This window comes from Orcinus orca, chromosome X, assembly GCF_937001465.1.
Source record: "Orcinus orca chromosome X, mOrcOrc1.1, whole genome shotgun sequence".
Lineage (NCBI taxonomy): Eukaryota > Metazoa > Chordata > Mammalia > Artiodactyla > Delphinidae > Orcinus > Orcinus orca.
Genome location: NC_064580.1, coordinates 14,487,579 through 14,512,963, shown reverse-complemented (window position 1 = coordinate 14,512,963; position 25,385 = coordinate 14,487,579). Strand labels below are relative to the sequence as shown.

The following is a 25,385-nucleotide window of genomic DNA, read 5'->3' as shown; positions in this document are numbered from 1 at the left end:
AAGTGGCTGATTCGTGGCTTGGCAAGACCTGGAGAGACCCGGGCATCAGATTCCAGGGGCCTTTCCTTCTTTCTTTTTCTTTTTTTTCATGCTTGCAGCCTATTACCTCTTTTGTCACCTGGAAGGACACAGGACTCAGATGCCCTCTCTCCCTCCCCTCTTTTCTTTTTTAAATGCTGTGTGCATCTCACACCACAGGGCCTTTCCTTACTGAAGACAAAATTCACTCTTGCCTCACTTTGGGGCTTTTGGGAATATGTTCTGAATCTGTTCTAAGTTTTAAAGTTTGTAGAGGTCTTTGTCATATGCTCATCATTCTCCAACCCCCGGCTCCTACATCAAGCCAAGCTGACGAGCCACTGTGTCTTCTGGAAGGAGACAGTTGGCCTGCTTCCTTGGAGGCCCTGCCTCACCTGTGCTCCCGAGCCCAGGCCCACGTGCTCTGTGATGGGAGGAGGGCCTGAGGAAATGGGCAAGGAGAAAGGAGGGGGAGAAGACGAATGGGAGAGCACGGTGAGTGAGCAAGCAAATGGCCCAGGACTTGGTGACATGGGTGGGCAAGGGGAGACCGTAGCAAAAAGACTAGGAAGGGGAGACCACCCCAGCCCCCAGCTTGCTCCTCGAGGCTTAGCAGGATGCAGGGCTCCCCACTGCACCTCTTGGTCTTGCCAAAAGCAAGGCCACCATATTTAGCTGGGAGGTTGAAGAGGGAAGTACAAACTGTCAGAAACATCAAGGTGGAGCCCAGGAATCATCAGGACCCTAATCTTCACAAAGAACCCAGATTCTAGGAAATCTGGACCATAAACATTCATGTCAGGGCATGAAAACTTTAAAACGGTATGTCTGCTAACAGCGGCAAGCAGCCCAGGGGAGGGAGGGGTCCCAAGACCATCACAGTAACATCCTCACGCTGGCCTTACCTTCTTTGCTGGACTACTTTCCGCAGCTTGGGAAGGGGCTCTGTTCAGCTGGGGGTGTAACTCGGCCTCAGACGCTTGTTCAGACTGTAGCAAAAGATCACAGAAAGGAAAAAAATGTAAAAACATAACCACCTAAACATGTAATGAAGAGAGCTTAGGAAAAGAGTTACTAAGGAGAAAGAGCCAAGGATGGTCGGGGCTGCCAATCCTCGAGAAAAGCTTCTGTAGACCCTGCTGTTCCCTCCCATCCCTCCTCCCAGCATTGTTCAATCCTAGCGAAAGAAGTCACAGGAACGTCTTCTATAACTGGATGTATATATTGCTAAAAACTAATGCTTCGAAAGCACAAACGAAAAATAACAAAGCGCATCAGAAAAATAGGGTGGGGAAAGAAGTTAAAATTTCAACCCGATCACTAACAAAAACAATAATTATAATGAAAAGCACTGAAAGTTTTTTAAATATTAAATTTCTGATAAAACACTCTAGTAGATATGACTCTTTACCTTAAAAAAAGGTGAGGGGTAAGCATGATGGAAGGGGTAAACAGAGGGATTCTGGCTGCTGAGTGGTATGGAGTCCGTGAATGTAAGCACAAAGACGGGGGGAATGGCCCCAAAGGCCTGCAAGACAGCGGGGCCACACAGCCCGGCGCAGAGCCCAGGGAGCGCGGGTGCCCCTGCTCAGCTTCCTATCTCCCGGGCTTGCTACATTCAGCGCTGCTGGAGTCCTTGGCTTTCAGCCACTATTAGCCAGGGATGCAAAATGTTAATAACATGTGAACCAACGTGACCTCCACATTACCAGTCCTCTACTGACCCACAAGCTAATCTGCATCACAGAAACACACACTGCAGCATGCAACCTATGGGTCTGAGGGCACCTACCTCGTCGCTAAGCAGCCCTCTTCAAACCCTTGCAGGGCCTGGCTTCTTCCTTATTCTGACCCTACTCCTCCCCAACCACCGCCCCACCCAGCACGTTCCAGCTGCCTCTAGTCTTCAGAGACCAGCAGCCCAGCTCGGCACCCTCAGCTGTGTTTGTAAAGGTCCTGTCCCTGGCATCTGATGAGTCGCAGTCTCCTACTTGGAATCATTCTCTCTTCCTGTTCTGGCCCCTCTTGTCCCTCACGTGAGCGGTTTCTCAAGGTCCTGTTTTCCGCTCTCCTGCTCCATGTTTCCCTCCCTGTCCACTCTTCCCCACAGTAAGCCCGTCTGCTCCTACACTTCCACTGCCCGCGCTGGAATCCTTGGTGCCCAAGCAACTCCCCGCCTCTTTGAAACCCACGCTGCAGGCACTCAACATGCATGATTTCTAGTTCCAGGTTTTTCTTATAGCCTTCTCCTTTCCATTAAGGGTAACTGTATTATTATTATTGTTGTTGTTGTTATTAATAGATGTGCACTATGAACCACCGAACACTTGCTATGTGTCAACATGTTGCTCTAGATGTTTTGCATGGATTACTGCATTTCATCATCACAGTCTTAGGAAGTCGGGAAGAAACTAAGGACCCAGAAGGTAAGGGACTCACCCAATATCACACAAATAGCAGAGTCCAAACCCAGGCCTCAGGTTCCAAAGCTGGGCTGTGACCACTATGCTCTACCGCCTCCAGCACTCTTGGGCCTGAGTGTTATTCACTCAAGAAGTACCTATCCAACAGCCACGACAGGCAGCCCCTGTAGTAGCACCGGTGTTCAAGGATGAACAAGCTCTGGACCTTGCAGTCTAGCGGGAAAGGCAGAGAATGAGCAGGCAAACAGGCTTCAGGGGAATAAGGACTACAGCGAGGGTGTGCGGGGGCTGCAACAGCAGCCGGCCTTGTGGGTCACCAACACTCAGGCAAAGGTGACATCCCGGCTGCGAGCTGGGTGCAGAGGGGCACTGCACAGGGGGGGCGAGAAAGGAGGATTGAGGGGCCTCCCAGGCTCTGACACCCGGGAGGGCAGGCTGGGGTACCACGAGAGCACGGAGGCCAACCTCCGCAACAGGAACCGAGGGAGAAGCAGGTGGGAAGAGGAGCCTGCTTTGGGACACACTGAGTTTGAAGTACCCGGAAGCATCCAAGTGAAGTCGGTCAAGAGCCATTCACGGTCAGGCTCCCCCACCTTCTCGGGGGTTCGGACAGATGGCATCACACTCCAAGATGCACTAGTCCAATGTCAGCTTTCTGAATGGCTGAGCAAGGACCTGACAGGCACCTAGTGCAGGGCTGCCCGTGACCTGTGCTGAAGAACAGGACCTGGACCTGAGGCCCGCACTCGCCTTCCACGGCCAATCCACGGCCTGCCCTGCTACGGCCCACCCGCTCTCCACAGGGACCACAGGTTTGCGCCCACATGGCCCAGCAGCCAGGCAGAGAGGAGAGAAGTGACAGACCAGTCACCCCACCTTTCAGTTGGTCAGTTCCCCTCCGTATCATCAGGCAGGTGGAGAGAGGTGTCCGTCCTAATGCTCCCTTTCCTGGGGAGATGAGTGAAGTCTCCTTCTTGTGGAAATATTGAGGGAAATGATAAATTTCATCCTCTTTTCAACAAAAATGAGGATTCTGAGCACAGCAAAAGCAGTAGAGTGTCTGTATCACTGACTTCCTTTTCTTGTAAACATCTCTAAATCACCAACAACAATGGGGTGGGGCTTGGGAAGGATGAGGAGCAGTTGTGAGGCCTGAAAACTGTTTTCCATTTTAAAATTTACCTTCCTGGGCTTCCCTGGTGGCGCAGTGGTTAAGAATCCGCCTGCCAATGCAGGAGACACGGGTTCGAGCCCTGGTCCGGGAAGATCCCACATGCCGCGCAGCAACTAAGCCCGTGCGCCACAACTACTGAGCCTGCGCTCTAGGGCCTGCGAGCCCCAACTACTGAGCCCACGTGTGACAACTACTGAAGCCCACGCGCCTAGAGCCCGTGCTCCGCAACAAAGAGAAGCCACTGCAATGAGAAGCCCGTGCACCGCAACGAAGACCGAACACAGCCAAAAGTAAATAAATAAATCAATTAAATAAAATAAAGAAATAGGAAAAAAAATTTAAAAAAAGATCCTCCATCATTTGGCTCCAATTTACCTCTGCATCATAACTGCATTAGTTTGCCAATCGGGAACCCACTCCAGGCACATAAGTATTAACTGAATCTTCAAACACACCACAAGTTTCTTCTCAATTCAATTCTATTTATTCTAGAACTTCTAGCCCAATGGTTCCCAAATATAGCTACACAAGAGAATTATCTGGGGAATTTTTATAAATTACAGACTTTTAGATACTACCCCAGACTTCTCTAATTAGAATCTCCTAGGGCTGGAACACTAGAACTTCTATTTTAACAAGCTCCCTGAGTGATTTTTATGTAGCCAGCCCAGACCAGCTAGGGACCACTGATGGCCCAAACTCTTCATTTAAGAAATGAGAAAACCAAGTCTCCAAGGTCCTGGTCTGGAAAAGGCCACAGGTGCTCCAGCAAAAACTAACCAGGCTTCTTAATTGTTTTCTTCTCCATTTACCATGGAGGCAATAGGTGGTATATGCAATATGGTTTCATAAACAAATAAATACATATTTGAAGCTGTGCAAAATTTTTACCAGTAAGACTTTTATTTAAAAGTCGAGGGACTTCCCTGGCAGTCCAGTGGTTGGGACTTCGCCTTCCAATGCAGGGGGTGCGGGTTCAATCCCTGGTTGGGGAAGCTGGTATCCCATATGCCTCACGGCCAAAAAAGCAAAACATAAAACAGAAGCAATATTGTAACAAATCCAATAAAGACTTTAAAAAGGTCAACATTGGGCTTCCCTGGTGGTGCAGTGGTTAGGAATCCACCTGCCAATGCACGGGACACAGGTTCGAGCCCTGGTCCAGGAAGATCCCACAGGCCGCAGAGCAACTAAGCCCGTGCGCCACAACTACTGAGCCCACACGCGCCACAACTACTGAAGCCCACGTGCCTAGAGCCCGTGCTCCTCCACAAAAGAAGCCACCACAGTGAGAAGCCTGCACACTGCAACGAAAGCAGCCCCCGCTTGCCGCAACTAGAGAAGGCCGGAGCGCAGCAACGAAGACCCAATGCAGCCAAAAGTAAATAAATAAATTAATTTTTTTTAAAAATGGTCAACATCAAAAAAAACTTTAAAAAAAAAGAAACATGAATGTGTTTTAAAAAAATAAATACAAGTCGAATTTGCAACAAGCAAAGAGTCACATATTCATGCTACTGACAGATTAGAAAAAGAAACTTAAGCTTCATTTACCTCCCAAGAATCCAGGCAGATCCCAAGACAGAATCACAAAGGTCAAGGCTAATTTCTAGGCAGATGAGCAGATAATCCTGCTACTGTATCTAGGGGATCTCCAGCATCTTAGTGGTAGTCTCAGTGTCATTTGGTGCTTGACTTTAACCTGACCCCAATCTCTGCTGGTTAAGGACACACCAGAAAGCCCTGTGGTCAAACCCAGGCATAGAAGATGCAGAACCAACAGCCAGCAGCACAGTGGCCACAACAAACCCCACCATTCGACAGTCAGTCTCAGAGAGAAAATCCAGAGGACTGAGTTCTCTGTAAGAACAATTACCAAAATCCATGACCCAAGTCACTTATGAGAGACAAAAATGGAGCTGAAGTATAAGCACCTGGAGGGCAGGAGCTGGGTCTTGTTTCACTCTCGCTTTCCCAGTGCCGAAGCTAAAGACCAGCAAACAGCAGGTCCTCTCATCAATGTATGCAGTGAACTAGTAATGAATCCAACACTGTTTCATATTCCAGTGGACAAGTCAAAAACTTCATCCCATGGCAACTGGGGCCACAGAGCACAGCAGGTACAGGACACAGGCTTTGGAGTCAAATCCAGGCTTGGCACTGGCTTGGGCATGGGCTTAACTCTCTGAGCCACAATTTCATCATCTGCAAAAGGGGATAATCCATCTAACTCCTAGCATTGTGAAGATTAAGTGAAACATCTGTCTCGGGTGCGAAGCACAGTAACCCAGTAGCTATTCACTAATGGCAGCTACTATCATAATCGGGAGTAAAATTACAATTGGTTTCCCAGGCACAGGATCTATTTCTGTAAGCAGAAGCTAACTCAACATGAGGGACTTTTCCCCTCTTGCCAAAAGATGAAAACCTTGACTGGGAGAGTGCTGACTCTGGCTTAGATAATAAGCAGATCCCATAGAGCAGGCTGCCCACAATCCAAATTTGTGCCACTGGATATTACTGCTACCAATACGGGAGGGAAGACATTTTTACAAATAAAAGCAGATTTCGTGGCTGCCTCAGTACAAACATCTCAGGCAGCTTGCACTGAGTATCTCTGGTGGCCCTTACAGCAGGCCAGTCCAACATCAGGGACACTCGGGGGAACACTGACAGAGGAGCTCAGGGACAATTTCAATGAAGTGGATAATCAGCAACTATAATGGACAACTAGCCCCTGGATACGAAAGTCACAAAGCATAATCACTCAGGGATTCCTGGAACCTACTGGATTATGGACAACATCCACGAAACAGACTTCCTTTTACAACTAGAGGACTATGGGCACTGCATTTTGGTCTAAAAGAAAAATATTTGACCATAACTAGATTTTGGTTCTTTTCTAGTAATAGAACCAAGTCTGAGCCCCACCCTCTATTCATCCCATATGTAAAGCCGTATTATAACACAGCCCAAAGAGTCAACAACACAGGTGATATACAGCAAGATTCTCCTGAGACCCATTTTCCCCACTGTAGGGTTGAAGAAAGATGCTATATGAACGCCCCTTGCCACACCAAACAGACTCTTACTAAAACAGGTACCCACCACCATCAAAATTCAAAGGCATCTGGTTACAAGGCCTTTAAAAATCTTTTGCTGGTCCCTCACACCTGACATACACAGACTGGCAACAATACAATATAAAAATTTCAAAGCGCCTCAAAGTCCTAGCTTCACTCGATGTTTTACCACACTTATAATTTTGAATTCCTTTCCCATTCCCATTGCTCTGTATTAGTGATGGAGTGTTTCAATAACATTTCTTCTAACTGCTGATAGCTCATACTTAGACTGTGATAAATGTCCCCTTTTGGGATGACACGGCCCTTCCTGCATGAGCCAGGTCCATCAGAGAAAAGTGGCTTTAGAAGAAACTCAATTAGAAATAGCTGGCTAGAGAGAGAGCTGTAAAAATTATGTAAGAGTTAGGAACCAGCCATAAAATAAATTCAGTATTGATGAGGATGTGGAAGTGAAATGAGAACACTGTTGATGGAGCATAAATCAGTACACTTTATAAAACCATTTGGCAGCATCCACTAAAGCCGAACATATGCTTACCATATAACCCAGAAATTCTACTCCTAGGGATAGACCCAAGAGAAATGAAAACATACATCCACTCAGAAACTCGTACATGAATATGCATAGCAGCATTATTTATAACTGCCAAAATTTGAAAACTACCCAAATATCCATCAACAGTAGAAAACAGTGATATAGAACGTCCCTGGTGGCTCAGTGGTTAAGAATCCACCTGCCAATGCAGGGGACACAGGTTCGAGCCCTGGTCCGGGAAGATCCCACAGGCCCTGGAGCAACTAAGCCCGTGCGCCACAACTACTAAGCCTGCACGCACCACAACTACTGAAGCCCACACACCTTGAGCCCATGGCTCCACAACAACAGAAGTCACCACAATGAGAAGCCCACGCACCTCAATGAAGAGAAGCCCCTGCTTGCCACAACTAGAGAAAGCCTGGCACAGCAACAAAGACCCGACACAGCCAAAAAAAAAAAAGAAAGAGAAAACAGTGACATATTTGCATACACAACGGAATACTATACAGCAATGATCTACAACCGCATACAACAATCTGGATGGATCACACAAACAGCGTGTAAGCAAAAGAGGCCAGACACAAGAGTATATACTACATGGTTCCACTTATATAAGGCAGGAAACAAGTAAAGCTCACCTATGCTGCTGCGAGTCAGAATAGTGGGAACCCTAAGAATAAGGGATAGGAACTGAAAGATAGCATAAGAGGGGCTTTCTAGGCACCAGTAATATTCTGCTTCTTGATTTGAGTGCCAATAACACACGTGGGTTGAGCTTGTGATAATTCACTGAGTTGAACACTCAATATGTACTCTTCAATACGCATATTATACTTGAATAAAAAGTTAAAAAAATAAATCCAGTAAAGCCAATTTCCTGTAATGTCCTTAAAGTGCCACCTAGTGGCACAAGTTAAATGTAAACAAGAAGGAAGATTCATTTCAAGTTGACTTGAAAAACATGGCTGGAACAGTGCCCTAGATTTAAAAACAAACGAAAAAAACCCCCACAAAACAACAAAAAACCTTTCCCCTGGCACAGAGAATACTGACACAAAGATTCAGTGGCAAAATAAAGCTGTCTACCACAGGGCACACTGGTACCAATGAGCCAATGATGAGGCACATCCCTTCCCAACTGCACCTGCAATCAACCATGTGGGAATATTTACAAGCAGAGGTTGGCAACAGCTACAAATAGGGGATTTTTCTTTTCTCAGAGAGAAGATTTACCAGCACACAAGTAAGGGATACCTACAGAACTTGCTGAGCAGAGCAGGGTATTCAGGAGGGAGACGGGAAGAAACAACTCCTTTATCGTGTTTTCCCAGGACAAGCTTCTTTCCCTCTTCCTCACCTTAAAGGCAAGGCCTTAGTTGGTTTCTTCTAGTTATGCTTCAGAAACACAGAGTTGAGAAGGACCACCCACAGCAAGCCTTGGAAGCTGCCAGGTGAATAAATGATATTTGCTCGAGGTTTTACTAGTAAAGTTGGAAAGACAGAGCATCTTGATCAGAAAAAGGTCCTCAAGGCAAAGCCGCAAACTATAGACACAGGCATTGCAATCCTTGTGTTAGGAGATGGTGGGTTAAAAGGCTGATGGGGGAACTGTCTTTCTGTTGATTCTTTTCCTTTTCATTTCCACTATTTACAGAAACAGGTGACATGTGGATTTGGCCTATAGATTGTAGTTTGTTGACCCCTGATGTAGGCAGAAGGCCAGTCGCGAAAGGTCACAGAAGGGAAAGAAGGTGGTTTAAACACAAGTAGTTTAGTAAGCCAGCCCGGCACTCATTCTGGGCTCGTGATCATGAAGTTCTGGCTGTCCTGAGTCTGTTCTTCTGTTTGCCAACTAGACTCCACCTCTGCTTCGCTGGGCCTGTACTGATAATTATAATAGTTCATTGTTGGTGAGAGCCAACCATGTGCCAGGCACCATCCTAAGTGCTTTACAGATATTAACTCGCTTAATTATCACAACCCTATGAGAGTAGACACTACAACTATCCTCATTCACAGATGATGAAACTGAGACACGGAGAGGCTAAGTAAATGTGTCCAAAGACACACAGCCAGTAAGAGGCAGAGAGAGGATTTGTACCCCAAGCCCACGTTCTTAACTACTCTGTCAGGCTGCCTCCCTGGGCCCATCCTCTGGGCATCCTCCACCATCCTCTCCTAGTGACACCACAGCACAGGGGGGCACCCTCCCATCCCATCCTGCTTCTCCCCTGACACTTAGGGGTGCTTCCTGCTTTTTATCACTGTGTGGGGGTGTCAGAAAAGAGAAATAAGGATTCCTTTGTTCAGGAACCTAGAAACCAGCCGTAGTTGACTCCCAGGGGAAACACCGGGCTATCTTGTTAGTTATAGGAAACATGGTGTCCAGCAATCGCCTACAATCCTTGAGCACAGAGCATGAGAAAATGGGTTTAGATGAGACACATGGAAAATGACACAGTTACATACATACACCATGAGAGACTACAGGATGGAAGGTGTTAGGCGTGGCCGCTTTCAGAGGGTGGGGAAGGGGAAAGGAGCTGGAGGAGAAAGAGCACATCACAACCCTTGTGATCTCACAGCTGTCAGCAAAGTGTGGGCCTCTCGTAAGCGCATTTCATTAACACCTGATGAACTGATTAGATGAACTTAAGGCATCTTTCAGAGGAGTGATGCTAGCACAGTAAGCTTTACACAATAACATTACAAGCAAAATGTCATAAGGAGGGGAAACCTAGGAAAGAAAACAAGTTACCAGTGGTAGGATAAAGCTAATTTATTAAGAGGTTTCAGAACATAAAATGTATTGGTGATAATATGTCAACTCTGTTGTTAAGAAAAAAGAGGTGGGCTTCCCTGGTGGCGCAGTGGTTAAGAATCCGCCTGCCAATGCAGGGGACAAGGGTTCGTGCCCTGGCGCAGGAAGATCCCACATGCTGCAGAGCAACTAAGCCCGTGTGCCACAACTGCTGAGCCTGCGCTCTAGAGCCCACAAGCCACAACTACTGAGCCCACGTGCTGCAACTACTGAAGCCCACGCATGCATAAATAAATAAATAAGAGAGAGGTTAAGAAAATAACTGTGAGACGTGGTTGCATAGCAGAGCATGGTGGGTGGAGCCGGCACTCTGAGCCTAGATAGTCAGGGTCAGAATCACAGCTTTAACGTGCTGTGGGTGACTCTGGGCAAACTTCTAGTTCTCTGTGCCTCAGTTTGCTTATCTGCAAAGTGACGATAGCAACAGAACCTACTGCACATGGTTGCTAGGATTAAATAAGTTAATATTTATAAAGGACTTAGAAGAGCATCTGACACATAAACACTATACTTAAGTACATGATAAATTTATAAAATAAATAATCGCAAAGCCTCAATGGTTTGTATACTTCTAAAATCAATTCTGAAATGCATAAATAATAATTATTTATGATGTAAAACTTCTGCCTTTTTTTCCCTTTTTGAAAGCAGGATATGGATTACACTTGGCCTTCGGCTACACCAAATATGGCCCAGTGACCAAACTGTGCAACCTATTTTGGCAAAGCTGAACGTTAAGTCTTCCCTGGGGAAGGCACTTTAAACAATAAACGTTTTAGCTTAATATTAGGAAATATCGATACTTCATATTTAGAAAATGGGCAGAGAGACTGAAAATCCTTATTAACTTGTGCTCAGCATACCTATAGTTAATTTTTATGATGTGCGATGAATGATTTCTCTCTCTCTCTCTCTCAAGGTTTATCATTAAATTTCTAGCACCAGCCCAGAAACCTTTCCCAGCTCTCCTGTTCTACAAAAGCTGGTTCTGTCACTTACTAACGAAGAGGTCCCAAGTAGTTCACTTCTGCTTTCTGAACTTCAACTTCCTGTTCTGTAAAATGCTATGCAATGACAAAGGAGAGCATGAGCACAGAAGTGATAAAACTCGAAAGACTAAGACACACTCAGCAGCAAGACAAAGATCCCTGTGGGGCCAAATCACAAAGTGGCAGGCATATGCATAAAATAGATAACTAATAAGCACCTGTTGTATAAAAACAATAAAATCCAAAACAGCCAAAAAAACCCCAAGTGGTAGGCCAGGCTGAGGGTTCAGCAGCAGGTGGAGGCAGCTGAGAGCTCATACCCAGCAGAATAACAGGGATTTAAATGCCCCACATGAGGCAGGGTTCCCGCACCAAGCTCATTCCCTAAAGCCAGAGGCTAAGGTGACACTTCACTACCTATAAACCTGCAAAGCCACGAAGAAGCCTGTGAAGGTGCTCGGGGCTGCCTCCTAATGAAAGGAAGCAGAAACAGATACAACACTTTAGCCTGGTCTTGGGCTCAGCCACCATCTGGTGACATCTGCATGATCACTTACATCTGTACCAGATGGAAGTGCTGAACCTCAAGGAGAAGAACTGGCCCCAGACTAGAGGCCCATGGGCGCAGGGTGGTGGGGTATGGTTGGCAGGGACACCACTGAACTGCTAGGAAGAGAGGAGCTCGGAGAACTGAGAATGAAATTGAAACTCCGATACCAAATAAGACTGCTAAGCAAATTTCCAAAAAGCATGGAAGGAAAAAAGCCAGCAGTAAGAACAGCCTCCCAAAAATAAGATGAATTTACTCCTGACTAAAATGAAGACAGAACAAGTTGAAAATAACTTTAAAATAATTTTGTTTAGAACCCACAAAGTTAAAAGTAGGGAATGCATCCTGAAAAAGAACAGAGAACTATGAAACAGAAATTGGGAAAAGTGAAACAAGAACAGATTAACATAAAAAAGAATGGACTATAAAACCTGGAATCATAAACAGTTATAAATTTGGAAGTCAAAGATTTCATCCACAGCCAACCCAGAGAGATCATGACATAAAAAGATGAAAGTACCACTACTAGAAATAAAAGATGTGTTACCAGATATAGAAGCATAGCTAATGAGTTTGAGAAGAAAATAGAAGAAATAAGTAGAGAATCAAAACCTGCAGAGATATGACTAAGAGTGTTCTAAAATTAAAGACATGATTTTCCAGATGGAAAGTGCATACCAATCATCATCTAGAATAAATAAATTTAAATCTATGCCTAGACACATCACAGTGAAATTGCAACAGAACATCGAAAATAAAGTTTTAAAAGCCACCACAGAGAAAAGATAGTAACTCCAAAGGAACCCAAAATAGATTCACAGAATACTCAGCAGCAACAAAAATAAATGCCAGAAGAGAAGGAGATAATACATTCAAAATGCTGAGGGAAAATAATCTTCAACCTAGAATTCTATTCATACATGCAGCAAAATTACCACCTAATAGAAAGGGCAATAAGTTTACCATCCAGAGAACATGGATGAAAAAAACTACTAGGTTATGTATTTCAGTAAAAGGTTTATGTGAACCTCACAATTGCTGGAGTTATCCTAACTATACGATTATGCAATATTATATGCCTCATCACAAGTTCTGAGAGCATGGTCTCTTAAAAGTAGCTTCCAAAGGCCATTTTATTCTGATAGAGCTTTGACTTTGTTTTATTCTAGTTGTCATAACAGAGAGCATTTTTTCCCTTTCTCCCAATCTTTAATTGAAAGAGGAAATCTTTAAAAGAAAAACTCCCTAATTTCCCCACCAAAACAGCTATTTAAACTTCTACCAGTTACTGCAGTCCACTTCCAAATGCTCAACAGTAGATACGTGATATTTGTGATTGAAACGTATAGAGACCTTCAAGGATACCCAAATTCACAAATCTACCTCTCACAAAAAGTCTCCCCAAAATAGAGAATGTACTTATATAAACAATTTATCATAAGATGAGATAGCTAAATTATAGATGAATTACCTAAGCGACCCCTTTAGACCCCTAAAAAGAGTTAGTGGAAATTCACTGAGGAGTTAACTTCAAAGTTCAAAGGCCCAATGAGGAGCGAACACTGGCCAGCAACAAAGGAAAAGGAATTTAAACTCTGACCACAGCAAAGGGGCCGATCAGTGTTTTCTATGGACCTTCAAGATCACTCTCAGAGAGTAGAATATCTTACTATCAAAGTTCTACTGAATACTTTTATGTGGTACAATCAGTAAACATTTCTGTATTTGGATCTTTTCTACTATTTTCCCTGTAAACATTCTAATGGATGTCTAATACTCTATTGGGTGGATATACATACAATACTCTTAACCAGAGCCTTCTTCTTGGGCATTTGTATTGTCTGTATTGTTTTAATTTTCATCAATAATACTAAAATAAATGTCATCATAGAACTTTTCCTTTCTTTTGAACAAGCTCTTGGGGAAAATTCTAATGGCATTTGTTGATAGCTGGAAAACTCTGAGTGCTCCTTTTAAAAGGAGGGGATTTATACTTAATCTTTCCTCCTCTATTCCAATGCCAGTATTTCATCACTCTCTCTTCTCCTTGAACTTCTCACTACGGCCATTTCCTATGCCTTTTGAATTTCTCATTCAGTGCCAGCTGTATGAAAATAGTACTTTTCAAATTCCTTTAATAAATCCTTATAAAAGGACTTGGAGAGCTCTCAAAATTCTATCAACAAAGACTGGTCTAAACCACAACTGTTTCTTCATGCTACACCAACCTGGAAATATGATTAGCTTTTTGAGTAAACTATGAAACAATTCTAGAGCTAGGTACCATAGAGTAAAATGTACTGCCAAAATCAATATATGAAAAAAGGTCTTACACAAAGCAGAATAATCTACTTGAATCTTCAGCCTTGATAAATTCAAAACAATGTTATCTACAGTGAGGGAGAAATTTATCAGAACCTAATTTTAATTTAAAATACAGCCTTTTATTTTAACTAGAGGACAACACAAGAGGAGTTGTGTCAGTCAAGCTACAGGTTTGTCAATTTTGTTGATCATCTAAGAAACCCAACTTTTGGTTTCAATGATTTCCCTGTTGTTTTCCGATTCTCTATCTATCTCCACTCTATTATTTCCTTCCTTCTGCTAGCTTTGGGTTTAGCTAGCTCCTCCTCTTTTTTTTAATTGAAGTATACTTGATTTACAATATTATATTAGTTTAAGGTGTACAACACAGTGATTCAGCATTTTTACAGACTATACTCCATTTAAAGTTATTATAAAATAATGGCTATAATTCCCTGTGCTGCACCCTAACCCTAACCCTTGTTGTTAACCTATTTTATACATAGTAGTTTGTACCTATTAATCCCATATGCCTATCTTGCCCCTCCCCACTGGTATCCGCTAGTTTATTTTCTTTGTGAGTCTATTTCTATTTTACTATATACATTTGTTTACCTTTCAGATTCCACACGTAAGTGATAACACACAGTATTTGTCTTTGCCTGCCTGACTTATTTCACTAAGCATAATATTCTCTAAGTCCATCCATATTGCTATAAATGGCAGAATTTCATTCCTTTTTATGGATGAGTAATATTCCATTTTATATATATACACCACTTCTTTATCCATTCACTGTTGATGGATACTTAGGTTGCTTTCACACCTTGGAAATTATAAATAATGCTGCTATGAACACTGGGTGCATGTATCTTTCCAAATCAGTGTTCTCATTTTTTTTTGGATGTATACCCAGGAATGGAATTGCTGGATCATAAGGTAGTTCTATTTTTAGTTGCTTGAGGAACCTCCATACTGTTTTTCACAGTACCTGCACCAATTTGCATGCCCACTGACAATGTACAAGAGTACCCTTTTCTCCACATCCTAGCCAACATTTATTATTTGTGGTCATTTTGATGACAGCCATTCTGACAGGTGTGAAGTGATGTCTCATCATGGTTTTGATTTGCATTTCTCTAATAATTAGCAACACTGACCATCTCTTCATGTGCCTGTTGGCCACCTGCAGGTCTGCTTTGGAAAAACATCTATTCAAGTCTTCTATCCATTTTTTTAGCCAGGCTGCTTTTTTAAAAATATTGAGTTGTGTGAGCTGTTTATTTATCTTGGATATTAGTCCCTTGCTGGTCATATCATTTGTAAAGTATTTTCTCCCATTCATTAGGTTGTCTTTTTGTTTTGCGGATGATTTCCTTTGCTGTGCAAAAGCTTTTAACTTGAATTAGGTCCCGTTTGTTTATTTTTGCTTTTATTTCTTTTCTCTTAGTAGACAGATCCAAAAATGTATTGCTTCTACTTTTGTCAAAGTGTTCTAGTTTTATGCTTTCAGGTCTTGCAGTTAGGTCTTTAATCCATTTTAAGTTTATTTTTGTACATAGTGTGAGAAAACGTTCTAATTTCATTCTTTTACATGTAACTGTCCAGTTCTCCCAACACCACTTACTGAAGAGACTGTCTTTTCTCCATTGTATATTCTTGCCTCCTTTGATGTAAATTAATTGGCCATGAGTGCATGGGTTTATTTCTGGGTTCTCTGTTCTGTTCCACTGATCTATGTGTCTGTTTGTGTACCAGTACCATGCTGTCCTGCTTACTGTAGCTCTGCAGTATAGTCTAAAGTTAGGGAGAGTGATACCTCCAGCTTCGTTCTCTTTTTCTCAAAATTGCTTCAGCAATTTGAGGTCTTTTGTGGTTCCATATGAATTTTAGGATTCTTTGTTCTACTGTGGAAAATGTCATGGGTATTTTAATAGGAATTGCATTAAATCTGTAGATTGGGGCTTCCCAGCGCAGTGGATAAGAATCCTCCTGCCAATTCAGGGGACACGGGTTCAAGCCCTGGTCCAGGAAGATCCCACATGCTGCTGAGCAACTAAGCCCGTGTGCCACAACTACCGAGCCTGCGCTCTAGAGCCCGCGAGCCACAACTACTGAGCCCACGTGCCACAACTATTGAAGCCTGTGCGCCTAGAGCCCGTACTCTGCAACAAGAGAAGCCACTGTAATGAGAAGCCCACACACCGCAACAAAGAGTAGCCCCCGCTTGCCCCAACTAGAGAAAGCCCGTGCACAGCAACGAAGACCCAATGCAGCCAAAAATAAATAAATAAAAAATTTTTTAAAATCTGTAGATTGCTTTGGGTAGTATAGACATTTTAACAATATTAATTCTAACAATACAAGAATATAGGATATCTTTCTATTTCTTTGTATCATCTTCAATTTCCTTCATCAATGTTTTATAGTTTTCAGAGTATAGGTCTTTCACTTTCTAGGTTAAATTGATTCCTAGGTATTTTGTTCTTTTTGGGGCAACTGCTTTTTGGTTGTTTTTTGGTGTTTTTTTTTTTTTCTTTGCTCTTGCTTTCCGATAGTTCATTATTAGTGTATAGAAAATCAACAGATTTCTGTATATTAATCTTGTATCCTGCAACTTTACTGAATTCATTAATTAGTTCTAATAGTTTTGAGGTGGAGACTTTAGGGTTTTCTATGTATAGTATCATGTCATCTTCAAATAGTGAGTTTTACTTCTTCCCTTCCAATTTGGATGCTTTTTATTGATATTTCTTTTTCTTCTCTGATTGTTGCTGTCAGAACTTCCAATACATTGTTAAATAGAAGTGGTGGAGAGTGGGCATCCTTGTCTTGTTCCTTATCTTAGAGGAAATGCTTTCAGCTTTTCACCACTGAGTATGATGTTAGTTGTGGGATTGTCATAAAGAGCCTTTATTATGTTGAGATATGTTCCCTCTATACCAACTATGATGACAGTTTTTTTTTTTATCATGAATGGATATTGAATTCTGTCAAAGGTTTTTTATGCATCTATCGAGATGATTACATGATAGTGATCCTTCCTTTTGTTAAGATGGTGTGTATTACACTGATTTGTGAATACTGAACCATCCTTGCATCCCTGGAAAAAATACCAGTTGATCATGGTGTATGATCCTTTTTATGTATTGTTGAATTGAGTTTGCTAATATTTTGTTGAGAATTTTTGCATCTATATTTATCAAAGATGTTGGTCTGTAATTTTCTTTTTTTGTAGTGTCTTTGTCTGGTTTTGGTATCAGGGTCATGGTGGCCTCACAGAATGAATTTGGGAGTGTTGTTCTGTCCTCTTAAATTTTTTGGAATAGTTTGAGGATAGGTAGTAGTTATTCTTATGTTTGGGAGAATTCTCCTTTGAAGACATCTGGTCCTGGGCTTTTGTTTGCTGGGAGCTTTTTTAATTACAAATTCAATTTCACTACTAGCAATAGGTCTGTTCAAATTGTCTGTCTCTTCCTGATTCATTTTTGGCAAGTTTTATGTTTCTAGAACTTTGTTCATTTCTTCTAGGTTGTCCAATTTGTTGGCATATAACTGTCTATAGTATTCTCTTATGATTTTTTGTATTTCTGTAGTATTGGTTGTTATTTCTCCTCTTTCATCTCTTATGTTGTTCATTTGGGTCCTCTCTCTTTCCTTCCTGATGAGCCTGGCTAAAGGCTTATCAATTTTGTTTATCATTTCAAAGAAACAGGTCTTGGTTTCATCTTTTCTTTTTTTTTTTGGTCTATTTATTTCCTCTCTGATCATTATTATTTCCTTCCTTCTGCTCATTTTGGGCTTTGTTTGTTCTTCTTTTTCTAATTCCTTTAGAACGCTTAGGTTAAGTTGTTTGAGATTTTTCTTGTTTCTTGAGGAAGGCATGTATCCCTCTAACATCCCTTCTAGAACTACTTTTGCTGCATCCCACAGACTGTAGAAAGCTGTGCTTCTATTTTCATTTGTCTCATGGTATTTTCTCATCTCCTCTTTGATTTCCTCATTGTCCCATTGGTTTTTTAGGAGTGTGTTGTTTACTCTCCATGTGTTTGTGCTTTTCCTGTTTTTTTCTGTAATTGATTTATAGTTTCATACCACTGTGGTTGGAAAAAATGCTTGATATAATTTCTATCCTCTTAAATTTGTTGAAACTTCCTTTGTGCCCTAGCTTGTGATCTATCCTGGAGAACATTCCATGTGCACTTGAAAAGAATGTGTATTCTGGTCTTTTCAGATGCAATGTCCTTACTATTAAGTCCAACTGCTCTATTATGTCATTTAAGACCACTGTTGCCTTAATGATTTTCCATCTGATCTGTCCATTGATATATGGGGGGTGTTAAAGTCTCATACTATTATTGTATTATTGTCAGTTTCTCTCTTTATGTCTGTTAATATTTCCTTTATATATTTAGGTGCTCCTGTATTGGGTGCATATATATTAACAAGTATAATATCCTCCTCTTGTATTGATCCCTTTGTCATATAAAATGCCCTTCTCTGTCTTTTTTTATAGCCTTTGTTTTAAAGTCTACTTTGTCTGATATGAGTGTTACTACCCCTGCTTTCTTGTCATTTTCATTTGCATGAAATATCTTTTTCCATCCCCTCATTTTCAGTCGGTGTGTGTCTTTGGCTCTACACTGCGTATCTTGTAGACAGCATGTACGTGGGTCTTGTTTCTATATCCAATCAGGTACACTATGTCTTTTGATTGGAACATTTAGTCCATTCACGTTTAAGATAATTATTCACATGTATATTCTTATTGTTATTTTGTTAATTGTTTGGTGTTTTTTTAGGTCTTTTTTGTTCCTTTCTTCTTTTGTTCTCTTGTGATTTGATGACTATATTTAGTGTTATATTTGGATTCCTTTTTATTTTATGTGTGTACATCTATTATAGATTTTTGGTTTGTGGTTACCATGAAGTTTTTATATAGCAATATATAAAATATGCTATAAATATCATATAATATATGATTGTTTTAAGTTGCCCATCTCTTAATTTCAAATGCATTTTAACAACTCTGCATTTGTACATCTAGTTGTTTTGTGTATCCCTTAAGGCCACTTGGTTTTTTAAGAGTATGTCATCTAATTTCCACATATTACTGAATCTTCCAGTTTTACTTCTGGTACTGATTTCTACTTTCATTCCACTGTGGTCAGAGAAGATACTTTGTATGATTTCAGTCTTTTTAAATGTACTGAGATTTGTTTTGTGGCCTAACATATTTTCTATCCTGGAGAATGTTCCATGTGCACTTGAGAAAAAATGTGTAGGCTGCTGTTGTTGAGTAGAGTGTTCTACAGACGTCTATTAAGTATCTATTTCATTACTGGTCTTCTGTCTAGTTGTCAATCCATTAATGAAAGTGATATATTAAAGTCTCTATTATTGTAGAACTGGCTATTATTCCCTTCAGTTCTGTTGGTTTTGCCTCACATATTTTGGTGCTCTGTTGTTAGGTGTGTATATGTTTATAATTTTTATCACATTAATGGATTGACTCATTTATCAACACATAATGTCATTCTAAGTCTCCTGTAACAATTTTTGTCTTTAAGTTTATTTTGGTCTGATATTAGTATAGCCACCCCAGCTCTCTTTTGGTTACTATTTGCATGTAATATCTTTTTCCATCCTTCCACTTTCAATCTATTTGTATCACTGGATCTAAAGTGAAGTCTATTGTAGACAGCACATATTTGGATAGTTTTTAATGCATTCTGTCTGTCCCTGCCTTTTTTTAATATATATATTTTCTTTTAATGTATTTTTATTGAATTTGTTACAATATTGCTTCTGTCTTTTATATTTTGGTTTTGGGCCATGAGGTATGTGGGATCTTAGCTCCCTGACCAGGGATCGAACCCACACCCCCTGCAGTGGAAGGTGAAGTCTTAACCACTGGACTGCCAGGGAAGTCCTGTCTCTGCCTTTTAATTGGAGATTTTAATCCATATAATTTAAAGTAATTACTAATAAGGAAAGATTTACTTTTGCCATTTGCTGTTTGTTTTCCAGGTCTTATACCTGTTTTCTTCTCAATTCCTCCATCACTATCCTCTTTTGTGATTAACTGATTTTTTTTTTTAGTGTAACATTTTTATTACCTTCTCATTTTTTCCATTTTTTTTTTTAGTTTTTTCCTTAGTAGTTACCCTAGGAATTAGTTAATATCTTAACTTTATAACAAGTTTGAATTAATACCAACTTCATATCAATAGTATAGAAACCTCTGCTCCTACACAGCCCTGCTGCCTCCTTATATTACTATTGTCACAAATTACATCTCTATGCATGTGTGCCCATTAACACAGATTTTAAATTATTGTTTTAAGCATTTCCCTTTTAAATCATATAGAAAAACAAAGGAGTTACAAACTAACAATGCAACACTACTGGCTTTTATACTTACCTATGTAGCTACCTTTACGTTTCTTCATTTCTTTTTAGAGCCTCAAGGCACTGTCTAATATCCTTTCATTTCAGCCTGGAGGACATCCTTTAGCATTTCTTACAGGGCAAGTCTACTAATGACAAATTCCTTGAGGTTTTGCTTATCTGGGAATGTTTCAGTCTCCAGTGACACTGTCTGTGGGGGTGTAAAGTGCCTCCCCAGGCGATCTGCTGCCATCAGTCACAGTTGAGAGACTAGATTCCCCCTTTGGTCTCTGCTGAAGCCATGTTTGCTGACTAGGAAAGCACCACTCTGGGCTGTCTACTGCTACCACATGAGGAGCAAAATACCAGCCTCTCCAGTAGGTCCCTGCTGACATCAGAGGGGGGAGCATCCATGGTGTTTGGCTGGGGTACAGCAAGTATTGTTAAAAAGGTCTATATCCAGCTTAGCTACCTCCTTCCCAGTGCTTTGGCTGGGGAGTATATGTTTTTGTTTGCATCTGTCAGTGGTTCTGGGTTGCAGGCTCCTCCAGTGCCCAGTCCAGGATATATGAAAGATTTGTTAAAACTCAGGGGACTCACTACTATGCTATTCCTCAACTCCTGAGGCCCTAGTCAGCCTGCTTTCCTCTTTACATCTTTTGAAATCCTCTTTCTGCCATATTATGCCTAGAGTTTTTAGTTGTACTTAGCAGTGGGAGAGCAGGGAGAAATTAGTCTAAGCCATCTTGTCCTCAATTGTGTTTTGTGATGTTTCATCTATACTTGCAACAGAATTTTTCTTGGACCGAGGAATACAACACATGATCAGAAACTTTAAGCACTAAAAGGATCTATCTAGTCTAATCTTCTCATTTTCTAGAAGAGATAGTGGGTCCGTCACATGAATTTGCTTACTTCCCATAAAGCCATAGAGCTTCATAATAGTAAGGCTAAGAATAAGACCACGGACAGACACATTTGTATAATGCTGTACAGCTTTCATTACGTTCATTCATCATCGCAGATGAAGATAAATCCTGGACCTAGATCTTCTTTCCTTAATCACTGAAACACTCACTAACATACTGTGATTTTCAGCTAATCTTCAGCATGCACCGTAGGACAGAAGAGAGTAACACTTTGGAAGAAAATGAAGATGGCATCTTAGGTGATATATGTTTGTAAATTCTCTTCAAAATAATTACTGAGTTTCTAATACATAAGTACATAGAAGACTACCTCTTGACATATACTAAATTTATATTTTGATGAGTGAAAATCAGGATGCCGTATATACCTTAGAAAGCTTACAAATATGCTTCATCTACATAACCAATATATTAAGGTGATTTAGTAACTAATGTACATTATATGACATCATCTGAACACATTATAGCAAAAGATCTCATGATATGTGATATACGCCCACAGGGTTCTAATTTAATAAAGAAAAAAGCCACAAAGTTTTAGAAGCAGTAACATTTCTATGTTGTTTACATTTCAAGAATGTTTCTTGCTGTTTTCTTATAGATATTTGAAAATTGCCAGTGAGATAATACTTCATTTTACTCTCCTGAAAATGGATTTAGTATGAATTTAAAATGGATTCAGTATGCATGCTATACTTTAATCAAATTTACATTTTAAAAACATATTACATAACCCTGTAAGAGACTTACATAATCACTAGTAATGCCAAAAAAGAGAGAGAGCTCTAAAACTCTTAAACGTCTCCCAGGAGAATTTACTATTTTGTATCATCAACTATATTAACTTAAGGAAAACAGTCTTGAAATGAAAAGATACTCATTTACAAGGACAATGTATTTTTTTTTTTAAAAAAAGCATGGAGTATCAAATATTTCAGAACTTCAGGGCCTACAAACTGCCATTTGAGTTTAAGTGAGCCTCAGTCTTCCCTTGCAAATTAAATGAAGAGAGTATTTTATATCAACTTGTATCTAAGAAATTTGGCTTTGAAGTAAAGCGGCATGCCCAGCATATCCCTACAGTACAGCCTTAGAGACCTGATCCTAGCCAGATGGCAAAGTCAGATGACACATTAGCTGAATGGACTATGGAGTCCTTTCAAGGCCATCTGTGTTCATGGCTAGTCCTTCACAACAGTACACAGAGGACTGGAGGCACACAGCGACTAGTCATTCCAGCAAGACCTTCCCATCATGCCCCCTGACCCTGCTGAAATCAGTTATCACCAGAAGCCCGGGACCCCCAGGACATTCATTGTGATCAGGGTCCCTGTCCCCACAGGGTCTGGATATATCCCCTAACCGGACTTCGTGTCTCCCACCCTCCCCAGCTTGAGAAAGCCTCCCACCGTGCCCTTTAAGAACTCGCGGTGGAGCATCAACAGATCCCCTATATTCTCAACTTCTTTGAACATTCCTTCCTCTCACCTTAATCCAGTGCCTCTCAATCCTGACTGCACTTCAGAATCACCTGGGGAGCTTCTACAAACTCCTCAGTAGGTTGCAAGCTCCCCCAAACGATGCTGGTGTCCGCAAGGGTGAGCGCTGCTGTGCTGAGTGACACCCTGTGCTGTCCCCTCAGCAGCTGCTCCCCAGACAGAACTCTCTCATCGGGGGCCTTTCCTCTCCCACAGCTCTGGCACCACCGGGACTAAAGTGAGCAGGCTGGCTGCTCTTCACTGCCACCTCCGAACATGAAATCTCTCTCGTCTAAAACCTCCTAGCTTTCCAAATTGCGGGCAGTTCCTCCAACACACAGGGACCGCTTGTACACCTGTTTCTTTGCATTTGCTTTTTCTCTACAGTAATGTTCTGAACCCCTCAGCCATTAAAAAGAAAAGTTCTCTTGATTCTGTAAAACTCATTTCACTGGTAACCTTGGCCCTTGCATGAAGCCCTCTTGGTCTCTCTGAGCTTAGAAGTATTGCTAAAATGCTTCCTTCATAGCACTTTCATCCCACAATGCTATTGTAGTGCTCACTGCATTGCTCGCGAAGAGCACTTGCCGTTATAAAGTGAGAAATTAGTGGTATAAGTAGGAAAATTCGGAGCACATGAGTCTATAGGGAGCTGCAATTCATCAAATGTGGTGCTAACACAAAACTGAAAATATTATCCTTTGGACCAAAAAAAAAATCTCCTCTTTATTAAAGATAATTACACTGAAGCTGTGGCTCTATCACAATTGCTATAAGAAATCTGGCCCGAGATCAACACTATTAAAGGGATTTGGCTATTGAAGTACCACACAGGCCCCGAGCAGAAAACAGACCTACAGGACAAGCACCAACCCTGTGAATGGCATTTTACTCAGTTCATATGCACACAATGAGCTAATAAGTTTAACTAACTCTCATTTTAACACTGCTCCATATGAAACAGTTACCTCTAATTGCTTTTTAATCATTTACACTATGAATCAGTCTTTTAAAAAAAAAAGTGTCACCTCTGGCCTCTAGCCTGAGCCAAAATACTACACCCTGCTCTCCGGCCTGTCCACAGGAAAACGTGGGACCAAAACATTTGATTCTTTATATGCTCACTTGGTCCTTCTTGATCTTACCTATATAGCATGAAAAATAAGATCAGTTTCTTTGAATTTATTCCTTTTCCTAACTCCAAGGCCCCATTTGTATAACTTAATCCAGATGTTCATACCATGGTGGTGCCTGGTCTAAGTAAGGGCCAGTGAGGCTGCATTTTATGCTGAAAACCTAAATCTCATCTCTCACTTGATAAAATTAGAGACAGACTTTTGGTGTATGTATGTATGTATGTATCTCTCTATCTATCCGTATATATATATAAACATATATATATATATATATATATATATATATATATATCTTTGTGCACGTATCTGCAACTGTACAAACTCTCTTACATACTTAAAAACTGATAGTGCATTACTGATTGGCCACATAGTTTTTTAAATAGTGTTCCTCTTGGGGGAATAAAATGTTTTCTTTATTATAATCTAGTCTTGCCCGTTTATCAAGTTATATAATATGAAAATGTTAAATCCAAAAACTTTTAATCTTAATCTCTTCTCAAAGCTACTAATAAATACAATGATTTTAACTATACCAGGCTTCCTGGTTTCTCCCCTAAGTACTACAGTTTAAGCCCTACAAAAGAAGTCTCTGTAGTTAAGTATATATATATTTTTTTCCAAAGTCACCTTGATTGTCCATATATACCAAAGAACAGTCAAAAAAATTTTAACATAGCAAAAGAATAACTCAGAGTATTTAAGTTCTCTATAAATAAAATTTGTTGCTTTTCTGTTCCTTCTTCCTCTCTCATGAGGAAGCAACGAAGAAAACACAACAAACCTAAAACACAACAATTTGAAATCCCAAGCTAATGTGTGGTAAACTTTCTTTTTCATTTTCACCTCTTCTAGGGAAACCTATTGGCATAAGATATAAAAATTTAACTTTAATCACATAATATATAGATGAGGTGACAGATTAAAGATGTTTGGAAATGTTCTTACCAATACCTTAAGGCTGGTGTATAATCATGTGCTACGCCCTCAGGATATTAACAGTATTTTATAAATAAAGGGATGAATGGTCACAAGCTAGAAAGCTGCCAGCTTTAACAAAATTGAGCAGGTTGGGGCTTCCCTGGTGGCACAGTGGTTGAGAGTCCGCCTGCCGATGCAGGGGACACGGGTTCGTGCCCCGGTCCGGGAAGATCCCACGTGCCGTGGAGCGGCTGGGCCCGTGAGCCATGGCCGCTGAGCCTGCGCGTCCAGAGCCTGTGCTCCGCAACGGGAGAGGCCACAATAGTGAGAGGCCCGCGTACCACAAAAAAAAAAAAAAAAAAAAAAAATTGACCAGGTTGCTTTACTGTAAGACTTCAAAGCCCTTAATGAGCTGGTGTGCACTGCAAATCTCCCAGAGCAGGTACAGAGGCAGCAAATCTGTCTTACCACACAGCCCTATTAATATCTCCCAGGAGAAGGCTTCATCACAAGTAGTTTGGGAAAGACTGAAACATATAGGTGCTCCATACAGATGGTTAGGTGACTTTCTCCTGGGGCCAACAGTAGGAATTTGACACGGCACAAAGACTAAACACCACCATGTGTGGAT

At 41.2% G+C, this 25,385-nt stretch overlaps 1 protein-coding gene across 6 annotated transcripts in view; it reads right to left on the bottom strand.

Annotated features, from left to right (window-relative positions):
- Positions 1–25,385, bottom strand: part of REPS2 (RALBP1 associated Eps domain containing 2) — a 223,933-nt gene that overhangs the window by 36,293 nt on the left and 162,255 nt on the right. For all 6 annotated transcript variants that reach the window (XM_012532959.3, XM_033427890.2, XM_033427889.2 and 3 more), the window contains one exon: positions 924–1,007. In XM_012532959.3, the coding sequence (XP_012388413.2) occupies positions 924–1,007 (84 nt within the window). The remainder of the gene's footprint in view (positions 1–923; positions 1,008–25,385) is intronic.